This window comes from Orbicella faveolata, unplaced genomic scaffold (assembly GCF_042242905.1).
Source record: "Orbicella faveolata isolate gen_17 unplaced genomic scaffold, um_ofav_v1 contig_27, whole genome shotgun sequence".
In the NCBI taxonomy this organism is placed as follows: Eukaryota; Metazoa; Cnidaria; class Anthozoa; order Scleractinia; family Merulinidae; genus Orbicella; species Orbicella faveolata.
In genome coordinates, this window is record NW_028301555.1 from 9,658,592 (window position 1) to 9,678,408 (window position 19,817).

Below are 19,817 nucleotides of genomic sequence, written 5' to 3' on the forward strand. Positions count from 1 at the left end.
CATCCTTTACTACATTTATTAACCTTATTGCTAACAGAAAGAGAATTGTCCCTTTAGGTCAACATATAACCATCTTTAGTTTAATCATTCAGCACAAGGGAGGTAATATGACAGTCAATCTTTTGTTTTCCACTACAGCAGCTTGACCTTTAATTTCCACAAATAACAGATCCCTTGAATTCGAACATACTGTCACCGTGTATACTGTTGCAATGTCAACATAAACTAGGATAAATTAGCCAAAGTGGCCTTTGGCTCCAAATATGTGAAAGAAATTCACGGAAAGCACCTGTCACTCACACTTCCTATTTAGGTCTCTTTCTGTTACAGGGTACAAATTATTTAACTCACAGGAGGCGTTTTTTAATTAAGAATACGAAATGGACTTTTCCAAGGTAACATTTGTGGAGCTGTTTAACTAAGCGTTGCCAGCAAGCTGTTATAATTTCAAAAAGTAGTATTTGTTGCCCAAAGAAACTGATTATTTCGTGAGTATGAGCAATAATTTTCCTCCACGAAACACTACCGTCCTAAACAGTGTTCTCAATGCACCACTCATTGTCACAGCAATTCTTGGCAACACTTTGGTGCTTGCCGCCATATTGAGAACTCCATCGCTTCGTTCACCGTCAATAATGTTACTCTGCAGTTTGGCTGTCTCTGATCTTCTTGTTGGTAGTTGTGCAACCGGTTTACTTTGCTTATCTACAAACAGGGAAGGACTTTCTTTACCAGCCGCTAACCGTTATGGCTTTTTCCGCGTGCTGTGTTTCGCTTTATACGATAACAGCTGTAAGTGTAGATCGGCTCTTGGCTCTTCACTATCACATGAGATATCCGATATTAATGACAACACATCGCGCTATGAAGACATCAGCAATTCTTTGGTTGGTCTGCTTTCTGTTATCTCTGTTTTCCCTTTGGAACAAGAGTTTCTATTTTACGTCTGTTGCTGTTAACATCGTTATCTGCATTTCAATATCCACTGTATGTTACATTAGGATCTTTCGGATTGTTCGTCAACATCAATTTCAAATTTATTCTCAGAAAAAGGCCGTGGAAAGTCTTAACACTGAAAATACTCAGAACATGCAGCGAAAAAAGCTGTATGCCATAAACACTTTTATCTATTACATCGTGATGATAATGTGTTATGTCCCAGCGTTTATTGGCATATCAATTTTTGTTATTTCCCCCAATAGCTGGACGTGGTCTTGGATGATTGCAGAGACAGTGGCATTTATGAACTCTTCAATCAATCCAATTTTGTATTGCTGGCGTCATCGGGAGCTTCGAGCGGCAGTTGTTAAGACAGCAAGGCAGATGCTATGTAAGAAACACTAAGGAAAAGTAATAAAGATATGGTTCACACGTTCATTCTCTTTTTTAAACCAATTTGCTAACTTCAAAGGTGGTATCATCATCATCATCATCATCATCATCAGTATCGTCATCGTCATCATCAGTCCCAATTCTCCTCTGGGGAAATAGGGCCATTGACTTGACTCCTTCAATCTGCAGCTGCTTTGTCTCTCGCAGCAGTGACAGCTTCATTCCAAGTGACAAACCTCTCTCCCTCTACAGTGCAGAAAGGTGGCATGGTAACCCAAAAACATCACGCTTTGGTGGACGTGCTTCAGTTTCAGCATGGAGCATCGGTGCAGAGTAAATTTCTCATGTGGAATTGTTATGACGTGGTGACCATGGCAACAAGCCACTCTGTGCCCTCATGAAGCAAAATGTGACTGAGAAATTTGCCGAACATTTATAGAGCACATGGCTGCAACTAGGTTTATTATAAATTGACCATGTTTCATTTCATTATATCAGCGTCCTCTGATATCCTTTATACCTCTTGTGACAACAAGGTTGCAACAGAGAGTTTAAGAAAACCACAAAGGCAACAGCAACGGCAACGTCGCTAAACAAAAGGTGTAATGAGCGATACAACGGCTGTGCACGGGCATAATAATTCTTGGTACATTTCTTTGCCGTCCTCTATACAATGTTAGGGAGTTTAAGTAACTACGACTGCGACGCCGAGGACAACGACGATTAAAAAATGAATTTATATTTTACCTGCGCCGTAATCTCGCGATACTCTAGTCTAAAGTCATTTGCATTATTTATCACTGTCAAAACTATCACGGAACTGAATCTGGAACACGGCGATAAATTAGAAATAAAAATGTTTAAAAACTAGCCGTTGTGGTTCACGTTCTCTCGACAACGCAGAATTTGGTCATTTAATTTCACGTCGTTGTTTTGCCGAGCACGACAAGGAAATGTACCAAGAATTATAACGCACGTGCACAGCCATTGTTCTGCCCATTAAACCTTTTGTTTAGAGACGTTCCCGTGAAATGAACGACGAATCGCGGCGGAAAATTTTTGAAGTTTATTTTCGAATTTTACGCTGTGTTCTATAATCAATTTCGAGATGATTTTGACAAAGGGAAACAAACCTAAGTGTCTTTGGAGTACAGCGAGATTCGTAGGTAAAATATAAATTCATTTCTCAATCGAATTGTCCTAGGTGTCGCTTCTTAGCTACTTAAACTCCCTAACAACAAACTTATGGAAAAGTTCCATTGAGAGGATCTATGCCACTCAACTGAATTTGCCAAATTCGACAGGAAAAAAAAGAGAGGAGAATTTAGATAATAAATGACTGGAGAACATTACCAGCTGTTAGATAAGCGTTGAATGTCGGTAAAGTTTGCTTTTTAAGTCTATTGCAGATTGCTATTTTTTAAAAAGATCCCGTCTTAATTTACTTTTGTATATGTGGATTATTATAGACATCTACCATTCTCTTACTGCGGTTAGACCATCTCTTGCACTCCTACTGAGAATTCTTTTATGAAAACACGGAATGAAATATTTCTCAAATATACGCGCAAATGTAAACCGTCACAACGGTTTACATACTCTCAGCTAGCCACACCTATCGACCAATGAGAGCGCGCCTAGTATCTCAGTTATTTTATAAGTTCAGCTTTAAAAGCTCAACTCGCAAAGTTCTCTTCAAACAACTTGGAGATGTATGTCTCATTAGTTAAGTATGTGCCAATCATTGCTGACATACTAGACAAGTGCAAATAATGACAATACTAATGGCAGTATAAAGTTGTTAACTTAAGATACTTCGTCTGGTTTAATATAAACAGAAGTGACGATGAAATTGTATTTCCTATGAAGCATGAAAACACTATAGCCTCCTCTATAATGATAGCTGCAATATTGAACTTGCTGCAGAAGATGAATATTGAACAACGAAACAAGTTTGAACGGTGCTAAAAACACAATTCAAAAGGAGGTTTTTATTTCGTCGGCGACTGTGAATAATCACTTTTAATCTCCGGATGGTCAATAATGACTGGCGGCCAGGCTGTTTAATGCAAGTTGTGTCCAGCTTTTCAGTCTTCTCAAACTTTCTTTTGATTTATTTGTATTTAGTTTGAATTGACAAGCATAATAAAGTGTTTCGGTTTCCAGTGCAAACAGTAGAAGTGCTCTGTATTGATCTGCCCTTGTTGTTTAAAATATGAGTTACCGAAAAAAAATTTACACTGAACAATTAATAAAAGATGCATTATTTAAATGATGATATATTTTATACAATTTCACTATCGAGTCATGAGATGGAAGTAACGTTTATAACCATTATGGGCTATTTCTGCAAGATCAAACAAAATAATAACGGGAAAAAAATAATCAAAAGTGAAAAACTAATATCTCTGAGATGGGTTTTTATTTATTTCACCCGGTCCGCAACCAGTAAGTATTTATATGCTAATGACAATAGGGTATGACAGATAATTTGCTAAATTTTCATCTAGTCAAATCACAACTTTAAAGCTAACTTGAAAGTTTCATTCCTTAATAAAAATTGTTCTCCTTTTATCAAACTCTCGATCTTTTCCTTCCACGCGTTATAGGCCAAATTTTCTGACATAACATGAATAATCATAACTTCAATAACGTTAGAATTAAACTGAATGATTGTCATTTATACAGCCGTCAGTTGTCAAGGCTTTAAGCAAATGTAAATGCATGATATAAAAGTGCATTAAACTGTCAGTCTACAAACGGGACGAAGTGTAAGTACATTTGCTCTTAATGCTACAAACAGGTGATCTTCTTAAAGATGTGATTTACAAAGGATGAACGTAGGCATTACAGGCAGTTCCAGTTGTGAAACACCGTTGCCTTAACAGGTTCGTGCTGCCCGCATGAATATTACTTACGAAGAAAAGGCCGCCGATTTCATCCAAGTGGAGTAATATCTCCACTTCAAGCGGGTGGAAGAAAATCACTGATATAACTAATTGGTCTCACTATGAACTACACTGAAAAAGACGAGAAGACCGCGTCAGCTGAGGCTAGTGTTGGGAGTATTATCATCATAAACTGCGCTCTTAATGCCCCATTGATGCTAATTTCGATTTTTGGAAACGGTTTGGTTTTGGCGGGTGTAATCAGAACTCCTTCGATTCATTCACCGTCCATGAATTTCCTCTGCAGCTTGGCTGTTTCAGACCTTCTTGTTGGATTGTTAGTTCAGCCACTTTACATTGCAAATGCACTGACAGATATTCATGTTCTAAAACTCCTAACGGGTATGATGGCGTTTTTTGTTTGTGGCGTTTCTTTGGATACAGTCACTGCCATCAGCGTGGATCGGTTAATAGCACTTCTCTCTCACTTGAGATATCCCAGTCTGGTCACTAAATCTCGCGTCAGATGCACTGTGCTCACAATTTGGTTGATCAGGGGACTTTCTTCAGGATTTTACCTTTGGAAGAGGCGCGAATGTCACCTTATGACAGCGGTTACCACTGTTATTTGCCTTATAATTACAACTTTTTCTTACATCAAAATCTATCGCATTGTCCGTCACCACCAATCACAGATTCACGTTCAGCAACAGACTATACAAAGTAGCAACAATGTCGGACAAACCATGCATATGGTGCGATTGAAAAAAAGTGCAATGAATACATTCGTGTTTTACATCTTTCTACTTTTATGTTATTTTCCGATGTATATTTTGTCGACTCTTCATGGGATCTCGTTGGTGAACTGGGTAACAGAATGGGACTTTGCTCACACTGCAGTCTTCATGAACTCTTCCATTAATCCAATATTGTATTGCTGGCGTCTTCGCGAGCTTCGAACGGCAGTCATTAAAACGTTGAGGCAAACTTTCTCTACACAAAGAGATCAACAACATTAAATGAGGTGAAACAGGGCGGTAGCCAGGAAAAAAATCATGACTGAGTAATGTCCATAGTTTAATCCTCTTCCTACATTAAGGGTGTTTATGATGACAATTAGCAACAAAAACGAAAAACAATGAGGCCAGTGCCTTGGTTTGCCTGTTACTAGCTAGATCCCTGTAAAACTACCGAAAAGTAGTGTTCCATCCACACCACAACCGAAATTTACTGATACTTGTTGTAAATGAAATACAACTAGGATGTTCCGCGGAAATTTCCATACCATTTGTCCCGCTTTAAAGGTTCTGAATGGAAAGCGTGCCCAGGCTATGTTGTGTTATGGTCTCTTGGTTGTGTTCGAGGCTTCACGTCGTCCAATTCAGTCTTTAATCATACACGTGATTAACAAATCGGACTCCCGCTTCGCGGTCGTCCGATTTTGTTAATCACCCGTATGATTACAGACCGAATTGGACTCCACTCAGTCCTATTACCATTATATATTAGTCATAAAGTAACATTGAGTCCAGGGCTCAAAGTTAACGACCAACTGGTCGCATTTGCGACTAGATTTTTGGCTGTGCGCCTAAAAAATCATGTGTGGTCGCACCACCACGCCTTAAAAGCCAAAGTACAGTGCGACTTCTCTAGTGCTTACTCACCTGACCATACTAACGTACTCCGATTGATAAATATAAATATAAACATAGATATACCACAACCAGGCATCAAATAATAAAGTTGCACCATTTTCCTTTCATCGGTGTGTGTTCTATTCGTCGTCTTTAAGCCTAATTTCCCAATGGATTCTCCGAACTCGAACGTTCATTTCTTCCCCACGTTCTGTGTTGTAAGCAACTCCGCTGACACATGCAAATGAAGGAATGAAGCACGTGCTTCTTGGTCGCCAAATGGGGGACATAGTGCCAGGCGGTCCCAGCGGAAAGCGTGGAAACTGGGGATGAGATTAAATCGTGTGCTCGTTCTTCGCGAACAACAATTACAGAAAGCTTTGTTTTCGCTTGTCTGACATACAAAAATGTCCAGCGTTTCCGGAACGGGCCGGTCCACGAATTCTATGGCTTGAAAGCTAGCCAAATGTGCAAAGTTCGTGCTAGTTCTCACGAATACCCGGATGTTGGAAAAATCAAGAATCTTCGTGAACAGAATTTGAAAGGTAAAGCAAACAACAAGCAACTGGATAGTGAGGATACTCAACGAAGCGACTTCAGAAGTTAATATCTAAGCTCAACTCTTGTGTGAAATATCCTGATTCTTTTATTTGTTTTTGTTGTGTTCAATACCGCTAGAATAGGCCCAGTTTGCAACACGAAGCCTGAGTCGCTCTTTTTGGAGCGTTAAGTATTCTTTTGGGGTAGCTGCTCCAAGTATTTGAAGCTGTGCGCCTAAAATTTTTAACTCTGCGCCTAAAATTTCGGCAGTGCGCGTAAAAATTTACACCCGGTCGCAGAAGTGCTCCCAAAGCCAAAAATAAACTTTGAGCCCTGATTGGTAATACGTCTGTGAAGCGAATCCAGGTAATCACCTCATGAGTAAGCTTTCTCACCATTACTCCAGCTAAGCGCCAGCTGCCAGAAGCGGCAATTTTTAATCTGTATATAGTGTTCACATAAAGGATATATGTAAAAATGCGGCTAAACCAACAAATGACGGCTAACCGCAAGTAAACCGGAGAGGAAGTTAACCGCTAGCAAGCAGGCTCACGTTTGTGGAACACAGGTGCCAGCGGCGAAACCGCGAGAAAAGTTAGAAAAGCGAGTTTCTTGGCGTCTCTTCACCAGATCAGACTCCCCCCGCGAGATCGCTTCGCGCGCATCTGATCCTCGGACATGCTTTTTTATGATATTGTTTTTGTTTCTTAAAAAAAAACAACTTGTATAAATGATTGTAGAATACCTATTCCTCGATGTCTCGTACTGCTACATTAGACAAGGAATACGTTTCTTCAATTTTGTTGTTTTTTTAAAGCGGTTTTCGCATCTGGGGCAGGTCGCACAGGTTCTAATTCTTCGAACCAATAGTTGAGATATGTGAGGGTACATTTGGATAAATTTGCATCAGATGGCTGACTGACGCATCCTTGAGGTCATTCCCCAGTATTGCATTGCGCATCCTTACCCAGCATAATTTCACGCGTGATTTGCGCGCGCGTTAAAAAATGGCGGCTTTTTGTTTACAGCTGGACCTCGCCATAGAGGTAAATAAATATGGACCAATTCTCAGTGTAGAACAAAAAGCAATCGTCAGAAACGTGAATTTAGCAAGCAATCGTGACTACAATCAGGTTGCCATTATAAGGATTTATGTCGGTATAAACAAGGTGCTGTTGCTCCTAAACGAACATGGGAACCCTTAAATTTATTTCAGAATTTAAGTTCCTGTAATATAAACAATCAATCGGCAAAGTTTCGCAAAAATCTCAGTGCAGGTTCTATTTTAGTGGAATGACCTTAATAGTCTATTTACATTAAATGTCTCGTGCTAGAGTAATTCAGATTTGGCAATTTTGCCGAAGAAATGTATGTCAGGGGGCAAGCGTTCTGTCCCCTGGTATATACTTCGTTGTCAAAATTGGCAAGTTTAAGATCCCATATTTTCACGAGTTTGGAACGGATTCTTACGAAACTTCGCGTATTTACTAAGTTTTGCGTGACAAATCAAGAGGTAAGGCTTAGATTTTGTTTGAATGAAAAATTCTACTAATCAATTACAACGGCTACTAATCCCGCAATCTGATTGGCTAATTTGCCGTTGTCGATAAGAGTCCAGACAACGCTGCTCGCGTCAATCTGTCATGCTCTTGGTCATGTTCTCAAAAAACATTTTCTTTGACGTTGATATTGTGGTAAAAAACAAATCGAATGTGGTTGAGCGTTGTCTGTGCTCAGCGTTGTTGTTTTCACTCAGCTGCGCCTCTTGAGTCCGCAACATTTGGACTATTGTGATGACGCATACTCGTTGTCGATAAGAGTACAGACCACGCTAAACCACATTCGTTTTGTTAAATCGAAAAACCAAGATCACAAGATGCCAATCTCGTTCCCAGAACCCACGTGTCTTTTGGTCAGCGCCAAGACACGGAGTGTCCGTGTCTTGGCGCTGACCAAAAGCCACGTGGGCTCTGGGAACGAGATTGACAAGATGCATACCTTCAGATCGGAAAAACGTAATAGGCATGCGCGCGTTTTGACTGTGCGCCAGGCCTCAAGTTTGAAAAAATGGCGGGAATTTCGTCGATCGTGTAAACAAAAACGGTTACGAAATTTGTATGCTTTCCCAATATTCCTGGTAAGCAGCAACATTTTAACGTCACTAATGAAAAGTTGCTATATTGTTTTCTTTGGAAATCAATTTTTTTGGGACAAAATTAACCTAAAGACGGTTTCCGAGCCCTTTATTTTTCCGCTGTATACCAGAAATTTCGTCCCGAAGAAGATTTAGGGGGTGGATTTTGGTTTAAACAGTATCGGATAAATTTGCGTTCACGGGCAAACTCATAGTAAGAACATATCCTCCATACATACAAGTTTAGATAGACAAGTAAGTCGCACAGGCGATAGGTGAAGGCTTTGCGGCTTTCCTTTGCTGTTTGTAGGATCAGCAGACTGCTTTTAATCGATATGACAAGTACACAGTTAAAACAACAAATTAATTTCCAGTGAGGTAATTAGTGTTGCCAAATATTTTTAAAGATAATAAGGTGTCGATTTCAGAGAGAGTAACATTCCTTTGCGGCTTTCCTTTGCGGCTTACCTTTGCTGTTTGTAGGATCAGCGAAGTGCTTTTAATTTCAACTTTTAAACGAAGATTTGGGGGTTGATTTTGGTTTATACAGTGTCGGATATATTTGCCCCTACTGGCAAACTCGTAATAAGAACATATCTTCCATACATACAAATTTAGATAGACAAGCAGGTCGCACACGCGATAGCTGAAGGGTCTACATAAAAATTTGCGGATTGGTAGTGCAGTTGTACTTTTGCCAGTCTTGAAGTGAATTGAATGAGCATTGTATGAGCACTGAAATATACAGTTTGCAGTAGTGATAATGAAGTCAGGGTACAATTCATTTGCAGTTTTCAGTTTTTTATGAAGTTTTGGAAATGTGCTGTTTTATATTTTCTGTCAACGAAAGAGTGGTTGTGATTAAACAATCGATAATCAATGCGAATAATACGAATGTTCATTGATGACAAGTATACGGTTAACAACAAATTAATTTTCTGTGAGGTAATTAGCGTTGCCAAATATCTTTAAAGACAATAAGGTGTCGATTTCAGAGAAAGAAACTTGTACTTTGCGGCTTTCCTTTGCTGTTTGTAGGATCAGCGGAGTGCTTTTAATTTCAGCTTTTAAACGAAGATTTGGGGGTGGATTTTGGTTTATACAGTGTCGGATGAATTTGCGCTCACGGGCAAACTCATAATAACATGTCTTCGATACATACAATTTAGATAGACAAGCGGGTCGCACACGCGATATGACAAGTCAAGAGAAAATGATTTTCTCTTGGCCAAGTATATGGTTAAACAACAAATTAATTTCCGGTGAGGTAATTAGCTTTGCAAAATATCTTAAAAGATAATAAGGTGTTGATTTCAGAGAGAGGAACTTTTCAGCGGAGTGCTTTTTATTTGGGTTGGTACATTTCGCTGACCCCTAACACATGGACTAACAAGATGGACCTGGTACATGAACTACTTGAGTGAACCACCAATGGACTACCCTAAATGTAAACTTCTAAAATTTCTAACCCAAAAGTTTAAGAATCAGTTTGTCTACTCATGTTCCAATCTTCTAGGAACAATTTTTAAAAGTTATCGCTTCTGCATGCATTGCGTGCCGTTTATATTACTGTTTGGTTAGGCCCAGGCTTCCCTTCATATTTGCGAAACCCAGCAGAACAAAAATTTCCGCATTCTAGGGGGAGAGATTTATCCAAGTTCAGTCATCTCGACTTCGAACCCCGGGGGGCTACTCCTATATATGGGCTATATAGGTATGTGCGGCCCTAAAGGGTATGGTTTTTCAGCCGTTTTGGTCATAGATAGGGTATCGAGTTTAGTTGATTTTTGCCATTTTGGTCATAGATAGGGTACGGTTTTTGTACTCTAGCCTTGATATGGGTATGTTTTTAAGAAGAAGCTACTTTTTCATCATTATCGAAAAGAAAATCAACAAAAGCCCTTCACAAATTACGTTTACGGTAATTTAACATTGGTCCGAACTAGGGAACTAATTATAACACAGGTCTGAAACAGGGTTTTGATTTAAGGGTCAGGTCATAAATACGGTTTCGAATTTTTGGTCAGGTCATAAATAGGGTAGGGAATATCGCAGATTTTGGTCATATATAGGGTAAGGGTTTTGGGAAGCGGGCCGCACACCCCACCTAATTTTTCTGGTAGTACCCCCCCCCCCCCCCCCCCCCCCCGCCGGGCTCCAAACCATCTTGAGCTGATAGGCCAGCTGATAAGCGAGCTGACAGGCCAGCTGATAGGCCAGAGGCGCTGACAAGTTTATAGATATTTGACGGGCGAGTTGAGGCGACATTATTACGAAAGCGAAAGAAGCGCAATGGCCAACAGGTTTAGACAATTTCGGTTGCTATTATGGAAGAACTTTCTGCTTCAGGTAATGCTAAGTGTAAAATATCCTTTAAGTGATTTTTGGAAGTGAAATTTATACAAGTTTAGCTGTGGGCTAGAGCAGATGGCAAAAAGCTGGAGAACGTGACCTTTTTTCATGAATTCGAAGGCATAGAATCCGATGTTTACCTCCGAAGTCAGTTGTAATAGTCTTATTTTATCCCTTACCAAAGGCAGTGTAAACGTTAAACCTTGGCCTTGCTATTCTCCATCAACAATTTCTATTTTATATGTTATCTTTTTAACAGAAACGAAGACCGATTGGTACAGCATTTGAGATCGGCATACCCATAGTCGTGATGGCAATTCTTATTTTAATTCCGTTGTAAGTATTTAGAAACAAAATTTAGCTCCAGCTTATATTTAGACTGAATTCAATGATGGGTGTGAGTAAAAGATGCTAGTAACGTACGTGATTTTTCTTTCCTTTTTAAATTTTAATTTACGCTCCAGCGAGAGGCGCACTTTTCGTTTTCCGCTTGTTTGTTGTCTCTGCTTCGATCATAGCTATGTTAGTTCTCCCCTATAAATTAATACATGATGGTGTTACTTACAAAACGTGAGTGGAATTAACTTGATCTCCTACTTGGAGAAACACCATCAACGTTTGTAAAAAACATGGTTCCTTTAAATCTAGCCACGATGTAGTTAATTCATTGACTTTCTATTATTTACATTTAGTTTGCAATGAAGTTACATATGATTATAGTTGTTACTTTTATCCTTAGTAGTCTTGTGAGGACCCTGTTGTACACCAATTTTATTGAAGTTAGCTTCCTCAGTAAAAGTTTCCTTATTATTATATTTAACAATTTATGGAAAACATGTACCATATTTTTATCGAGTCACCATAAACTGCCGCTTGTACTACGATTACAAGATGGAGCTTTAGGGGACCGTTCATTTTTTATGAGGGAGGGGGGGCTGGTGGGATTTGGGAAGCACCATTTAAAAATCGCGTGACCCCCCCTCAGCTTACCAATTTTTTCACATGGCCCCCCCTTATAGCGGTCATTTTTTGGGATGACCCCCCCCCAAAAAAAAAATTGAACAAACAATATTTAGATTTCAACTTTTTTAATATTTCTCTATTATCCCCCTACTTTACGTTATTGTGCTCACTATGAAGACAATATTTACAATCTCTATACGACAGAGAGCTGTTTTTTAAAAAACAAATCAAAAGCCGAAGAGAAGTCAATTTCGGATCTCCTAGTTATGGCTCGCCCTGAGCGTGTGGCATTTGGCCTCTCATTGGCATCTTCCTCATCTGAATTGATGAATGCAAGAATGACGTCACTTGAGTCATCTTCTCCCCCAGAGTCAATGGCATCACTGTCATACTCATCATTGTCACTTTCATCCGTTTCACTGCTGTCAGCACTTGCCCTGTTGTCATTTTGTGTCAATGTCCTGGCATTTCTCAGTGTTGGTTGGCCAGCTCTGAGAGGACTCTTCTGCTGCAAGCATGAATGTCTTACAGTTGCCTTTACTTTCTCACTCTTGCTGCTTTTCAAATGCTGCTTCAGCCCGTGGTGGTTTGAGTACTTGTTTAGTTCTGGAACACGTAGCTTTTTAAGCTTGGTTAGACCTTCGCACAACTCAGTCCAAGGATAATCCTCCTCCCTACTTAACTTTGCCTTTTCTTCTGCTCTCTTTTTCCTTTTAAATTCCAGCACTTCAAGATGCTGAAGATAATCCACCACAAACTTCGATTTGAGAATAAACTTATCTGCAAATAGAGCAACGCTCTCTGGGTCAGATAAAACCAGCCTGCCACTTCCATGCTCTTTCTTCTTTATATTGTTAATCCAATCGGGGAAAGAGCGCATTACTACATGAGCATCATGAAAGAGGCTCATTCCAAAATGCGCAATAATGGCGAAAGCGACGAGTCGTTTAAGAAAAGGTTTACAGCTGAACGATCCAGGCAGTTTGACATCTTACAAGCAAAAGAAGCAATTTTTCTAGGTGCGGATGGCTGTTCAGAAAGGGCGAGTGAGTTTTCCATGCCACGGTACCAGTTGAAGCCCAGTGATGGACGAAAACTGGACTTCTCCATCAAAGAGCACAGAGCAATGGTGGAAAAGTTGAATGTCATATTGAAAGATGTAAAGGAACACGATTCCACACTCTTTCAGTCCAATGGGCTTGCTTTGAAGTAGGGCGAAGAATTTGCCCACAGTTTTGATGTAAAACAGATCAAATGTACAGAAGCTAAGTTGACGAAGGTCACGCAGGACATGGAAGCACTAGAAAATAAGAAGAGCAATTATAACAGCATATTCAAAGGCATACTCAAACAGCACATCAACAAAAGGAGAAGGAAAAAAGAAAACCGCAGAAAGTCAAATGAAAGAAAGAGGAAGCGGACTGAAAACAATGTCCAACGAGTTTATGGAATCTGTGTTGGAAACCCGCTAGGAAATGATCTTCCACAATGCCTTGTGTACCCTTCTAGAACGGCCGTCCCGGAAGAGTGTCTTAAAGTTGAGGATGTTGCCACGTCGATATTTAGAAGAGATGGGCCATACATCCCCCAGCTCTTGGAAGGGAATTATTTCACCAATGCTGCAAGAAGCAGAATCACCACCAACCTTGAGCGGGAAGTCAGAGATTATGTTTACACCTTCATGTACCCTGAAGAGTACACTCTGACGGAAAGCATTGCTGCTTCTTGCAGCCTTGGTGAAAGAGACTCCCATAGCAGCACAAGCGGCGACGAAGAACTCGACGACAGTGGAAATGAAGATGAGTGCCGGTGAAAGTTGCATTCGAAAATAACAGTGTTAAATACTTCTTTTCAGTAGCTACAAATGCTTTTTGTCGCCAAACGTTTTTTTAAAGCAGAAGGAAAGTTTGTAATAAATTTGTATCCTGCCTTCTATGTTTATTCTATAGCAATTTTTTTGATATTCAAACATTATGCCATTTTAAAGTTTTACTAAAATATTTCACGTGACCCCCCCTTTTTCCCTTATTTTTTTGGGATGGCCCCCCCTCGAAAGCCATTTTTTTTCGCATGGCCCCCCCCCAAATCCCACCAGCCCCCCCTACCTTATAAAAAATGAACGGTCCCTAGTGACGAAGTTTTGGACTGAAATTTACAGTCTTTCCACCGGCAACTTTCCTCGTTTCTAGTAGTAACAATATCTCCTCTGATCGTCGCCTGCAATTTCGTGCGCTTTGCTGCCAATGACGTCAAAGGCCGACAAGTTGCCACTAGAAACAGAGCCAGTTGCCCATGACAGCAACACAAGTTGAACGTTAAACCTGGTCACCAAACTTTCGTCACACCTTACTCAACTGATAATTGTGGGAAGCCCCCCGCCCCCCACTTTTAAGCCCCCCGGATTATAGACTCATCTACCTGTAACCAAAAAATGCAACTGTTATAAGCCCCCTGGATATACATTGTAAGCCCCCTTCGCACTTTCCTTGTTATGAATTTGTTTTATTAAGATGTTTTAAAACTTAATAATATTACCAGTAAATGGAAAACCTATTTCAATCAACATGTGCAGCTATAGCTAGTTTCAAAATGGTTTTTTATTCTGGTTGTAATAAGCCCCCTCAGATATAAGCCCCTCCATTTATAAGCCCATTTAAAAGCCCTGATGAAGTTGTATATATGCCCAGGGCTTATAAGTGGTAGTTCATAATAGTAATAATAACACATCACATCCCTACATTTTATATTATATAATAACCAAATCAATGCGCACACTCTGATTGGTCAATCAGCTATGGTTTATTGTGCCAGTAAACTCATGGAGATTTTGCATGCCTTCTGAATTATTATATAAAAGCAATAGACCACAAGTTTCTATGGTTTATAGGCTGATAAACCACTTGGGGTGTTGGAAGAACACTCGAAAAATTCATAAATCACGAGCTGCAGGCGTCTGATTTATGAATTATTCTTGCATTCTTCCAACATCCTGCATGGTTTACCAGCCTATAAACCATAAAATCCTGTGGTCTATTTCTTAACTACGTGATAATGATATTGATAATGATAATAATAATACAATAATACTAATAATAATAATTAAGAATTAAGAATTAGTAATAAATAACAATATTTAGAGAGGGTGGGACCAAAAGAGTAAACGCTTAATTAATTAGGGTGGCCATCATTTTACTATTTAAAAATTCATCAAATGTTTAAGATTTCAAGTACCGTAAATCCTCCAATAAGCGCCCCCTCGAATAAGCACCTCCTTCAAATAAGCGCCCCTCCTATTGGCCTAAATTTAAAAAAAGTGCCCCCGCAATTAAGCGCCCCCCTCCCCTACCCCCCATTTTGTGAACGAGTAATGAGACAAAGAATGTATGGTTTCCATTGTGTAGTATTAGATTTGTGCATTGTTTCAGTTTGTGAACATGTTAAGTTTGGAAAAAAATTACAAGTACTAAAGGTGTCGCGATTTAAAGTTTAGGATCAGCTTTTTGTATCAATAAACAGCTTATGTTGTCGTTTATGCGCACATGATGTATTAAAAAAATGATCATGTCGGGCCATGATTTGGGAAAAATGAAATAAGCACCCCCCCCCCCCCTCGATTAAGCGCCCAGGCACTAATTCGAAGATTTACGGTATACTTATTTATGAAGACAAAAAAAATATTAAGGAAGAATAATTTTTCAAACTTAAAAAAATAGCTCCTGACATCTAGAGGCAATGAGTTCCAAACATGTGGAGTACTCCTCTGTATTGGAACGATCTTTGTCCTTTCTTGGAGCATAGTGTGGTCAATCTGGTGTTCATATGATGTTTGTCTTTAACATATTCAAACCTGTTTTGCAGACAATCACAACTGGATATTTTAATCATTTTGTACATGAATATACTGTAGAAGTGAAGTATTCAATGCATTGGTTTACATGTATAGTCATCCACTGTACAGCAGTGGTGATAAGACTTCCTGAGGTTGCTTGTTATTAAGAATTACTCCGGCCCTGTATTCCTGTTTTGTTTCTGCGGCTTTTAGTTAAGGATCTATTTATAGGCTTAGTTTACAACAATATACACAGAGTATTGAAATATAAATATGATGTACCTGTTAGTGTCCAGTCTCATTTTAAAATTTAGTTCAGTTTTGAAATTCATTGTTAATTAGAATAAAATTAGTCTGACCTCTAATACTTAGAAATATCAAATGCCTCTTTTCAGGACAGCACCTAAAGCAGAGGATAAATGTTTTTGTAAGTATTACAAAGATTGTTTGAGCTTTTTACATGAAGCTCTCTTATTTAGTAATGAATGCATTTGCACTAAGGATCTACCAATTACTAGTGATATTTTGGAAATTCTCTCAAAATTGCAATTTGAAATAATTTTCAAATATAATAAGTACATGTAATTGTTTACACTTCTGTACAACTAATTTGTTATATGACTGAGAAAATTTTGAAATGTAAATGATCCCGCTGATGGTATTTTTTATTTTGTACTATTTGAAATAGGGTGAGTGCAATAGGTCAATTCCGATATATTAAAAGTCTAACTTGGCTCCGAGGATTAGGGGAATAAAACAAAAGAAATTGCATCGAGGATGAGGGATGAATAATTAATTTCTTTTGTTTTACTCCCCTAAGCCTCGGAGCCAAGTTAGAATTTTAATATATCGGAATTGGCCTATTTTATATAATTTTCAAATATCAATAGTAATTATTGTTTAAGCTTTCATTATTCATACAATTATATGTCTGAGAAAATTACAAATATCATTGTGCAAAACATTACAAAGTGAAATATTACAAAGAGTCTTGCACGATTTATCATTCGCTCAGAGCGATATATTTTGCTGAGCAAGATAGTGATATGCCGTTTTCCCTCAGAGACATATCACAACATATCACTAAGTGACAATTCTGATCACCCAGATATCGTTGTTGTGAAGTGATATATCCACCTAACAAAATATTGTGCCACTCAGCAAATTTCTTGCAAAGCCTAATGCAAAGAACACACTTGGGTCTGATTCTGGTAGTGCCTTTGTTATAATATGTACCGGTACATGTTTGAAGAATATAAATGAAGCTAATTATACTCTTATTGTTATTCTTGTACTTAAAAGAACTGAAATAATGATGCATAATTGGGCATATTTCTTAGAAGAAGCTACTTTTTCATCGTTATCAATAAGAACCTCAATAAAAGTCCTTCATAACTTTAGTTTAGGGCAACTGCGTCAGCCGCAACGGTCATAAATAGAATATCGAATTTTTGGCCAGGTCATAAATAGGGTAGCAAAAATTGCAGATTTTGGTCATAAATAAGGCAAGGGTTTTGGGGAGTGGGTCGCACACCCTCACCCAACTTTTCTGGAAGTACCCCCCCCCCCCCCCCCCACGGAATAAATGCCACTGATATCAGTCAACAGTGTTTTTAATTAAGAACTTTAACTCTAACTTTCACTACTTGTCTTGCAGCAACATTTGATTTAAGGGATATTGACTATAAGTCATTGAAATATCAAGGAGGGGAAGGGCGGATAGCATTCTACCCAGAAACTAAAACAGGTAAGGTAACAATGAACTAGACATGATTTTGTAAGTAACAAACTCACCAATTCTGTCCATGTATATTTGTATGAAGTGTACAGTAAACAAGCCATGTGTTAAATGTGAACCATAAATTAAAGTTCTGTGAAGCCCTCTCTCTTAAGCTCTCCTCTTTAATACAAACCCCCCCCCCCCCGCCACCATCTAGAACTTAAGTATGTTAATAATTACCCTTCCCCTTTTCATTATTTTATTCCCCGTCCCCTTCTCACAAGGATGCATAAGCCAACACAACATCAATAGTGCGGTAACATTTACTTTATGACTTGTATGTTTTCAGTGTCGTTCCTACACGTTGCTCTCACTTTACTATCACAGTGGCTTATCTCTCCACCTGGGTGTATAAATTGGTTCCAGCAAATTCAATACTGGGGGGTAACCCTGGGATTAACTAGCATCCCATCTAGGGGGGAGTAGATGAAATATTTCTAGTCGCTTCATGCTACAAACTAAGAAACCGGTGACAAGCGCTGGCCTGATGGACCACTTCAAGGCCTGTATGCAGGCTTTATCTTGCACAGGTGGGAGTTGAGTATGGCATATGTCAAGCCCAAGAAATAAGAAATAAATATTTCGTGCAGCTGTGTTTAATTTGTTTTTACCATTTTATTTCCACAGCAATGGAGCTTATGGCAAGACTAAAGAACATTACTGATTTGAAACCAGTCAGCCAAAGTGTTACAACTGGTAAAAAATGGTCATCTGGTGCGGACATGGCAATGGAGGTCTCTGAAAATCGAGACAAGTACATGGGAGGTTAGTTGTTGAAACAGTAGCAATGATTTGTAGCGATTTTGTTACATTACTTCCCTGCTTGGTAATGTCTGTTATGTTAGTGATCTTGATAGATTAGAATGATCACTACATCAGTCATTAAATGAGCTTTTAAGTCATTTTGTTCTTTCTTACTACTTTTTTTGTTCACTTGCAATCCCATAGATATAATTAAGTTCCTCCACTTTTATAAGCCGACCCTTAACCTCTCACAAAGTTGTCTAAGCCCATTAACTTAAAACATCCATGTATGATAAAAAAATACTTACCTACTTCATATTTTTAAAACTATTCTTTGGCCTGCCCCCTTGAAACCTTGTTCTTTATTTACTTCAAATTAAGGATATCGTAACAATGCACACCTTGTGTGATGTTGATTTACTTTTAAAGCATTGGTTTATTGTAGTGCATTTTCTTTCTATATTTAGCCATTGAATTTTACATTGATGAAAAGAATAAAATTCCCAAGAAAGTTCGATATGCCATTCGCCTTGAGGGCTATTGGTCAACGGACTCAACTTATCCAGCTTTCACGTCTGATGGACCTGTGACATAGTAAGCATGGTTTTCTTGCTGTTATTACTTGCAATTGCATGGTCATATGTCTTTAAGAACTGCTACCCTACCCCCTAAAATGGCATATACATGTATATACAGTCCAACCTCTCCACAACAGCCACCTTGGGGATGGAGAAAAGTGTGGCAGTTAGAAAAAGGTTATTTTGCCAGCTGGGATTCACTTTTTAGTGAAGAGTGCACTATTGGGATGGTGTTTGGGGGCTGCCTGCCATCAAGGCGCTATGTCGCTGTGGCACTAAGGTGTAAACTTTAATGTTTGTTTAATTAATTAATTTCAATTAATTAATTAGTCTAGAGGCAAGGAAGTGGTGGGGGTAGGGTAGGAAAGGCACATGTGTACTCTAGGTAAAACATGTTCTATCTACACCAGTTGGGTGTGAACATCGCAAAGCTATATAATATATTTGTTTCAGGTAACCCCTTGCTCTCCTTGTGGTACTATTCTCTTTAGAACAAAACCAATTTGCTCTAAGCGCATGCGTAGATTACTTAACATTCATGTCTTCTATATATTAGGTGAATGATACATTGCATACAGGTTAACACACAAATGTTGAGTGGTTTTCCTTATGAAAGAACCCAACATGTAAGACGCATGTGTTCTGGCATCATGAGTGTTATACACTATGTTTCCACGCGGGTTTTATTTGTGAAGTTATGTGACTGCGGATGGCAGTTATTTTTCAGGTAGTGTCACTTGTCCCTTTTTAGTGCTAAAGTAAAATGCTACTGTGGCTGTATACATCCTGATGAACATGTACACAACTGATAATCAAGTATAAGTCAGTGTGATGGGAGATTGCTTTACAGAATTGTTTTAATGTGCAAGACAAAGGTTGTGTGATACTTAATGATCATGTCTTTGATTAACTCGTTTGTGAACCACATGCTGAGAGACCTGAATGGGATTGTGTGCACTTTTGTGTGTGGTAAATAATAATAATAATAATAATAATAATAATAATAATAATAATAATAATAATAATAATAATTATGTTAATAA

General features: G+C 38.8%; 2 protein-coding genes and 1 pseudogene across 3 annotated transcripts in view; all 3 read left to right on the forward strand.

Annotated features, from left to right (window-relative positions):
* Nucleotides 1–418: 418 nt before the first annotated feature.
* Nucleotides 419–3,827, forward strand: LOC149107514 (melanocyte-stimulating hormone receptor-like; annotated as a pseudogene).
* A 237-nt stretch (nucleotides 3,828–4,064) lies between these two features.
* On the forward strand, nucleotides 4,065–5,982 carry LOC149107515 (melanocyte-stimulating hormone receptor-like). The gene has a single exon (XM_089297093.1). The coding sequence runs from the start codon at nucleotides 4,343–4,345 to the stop codon at nucleotides 5,237–5,239; it is 897 nt and encodes a 298-aa protein (XP_089153219.1). The 5' UTR covers nucleotides 4,065–4,342; the 3' UTR covers nucleotides 5,240–5,982.
* Nucleotides 5,983–10,748: 4,766 nt separating this feature from the next.
* The window catches only part of LOC110047968 (phospholipid-transporting ATPase ABCA3-like), a 45,906-nt gene continuing 36,837 nt past the window's right edge, over nucleotides 10,749–19,817 (forward strand). Inside the window, exons 1-6 of one of the 2 annotated variants that reach the window (XM_020753723.2) lie at nucleotides 10,749–10,877; nucleotides 11,140–11,216; nucleotides 16,068–16,099; nucleotides 17,330–17,419; nucleotides 18,080–18,217; nucleotides 18,664–18,790. In XM_020753723.2, the coding sequence (XP_020609382.2) occupies nucleotides 10,821–10,877; nucleotides 11,140–11,216; nucleotides 16,068–16,099; nucleotides 17,330–17,419; nucleotides 18,080–18,217; nucleotides 18,664–18,790 (521 nt within the window). In that variant the 5' untranslated portion in view covers nucleotides 10,749–10,820. The other variant, XM_089297212.1, reaches the window with a different exon arrangement.

Coding starts and splice junctions, on each gene's coding strand:
- LOC149107515 (XM_089297093.1), top strand. CDS start 4,343: ATGAACTACACTGAAAAAGACGAGAAGACCGCGTCAGCTGAGGCTAGT.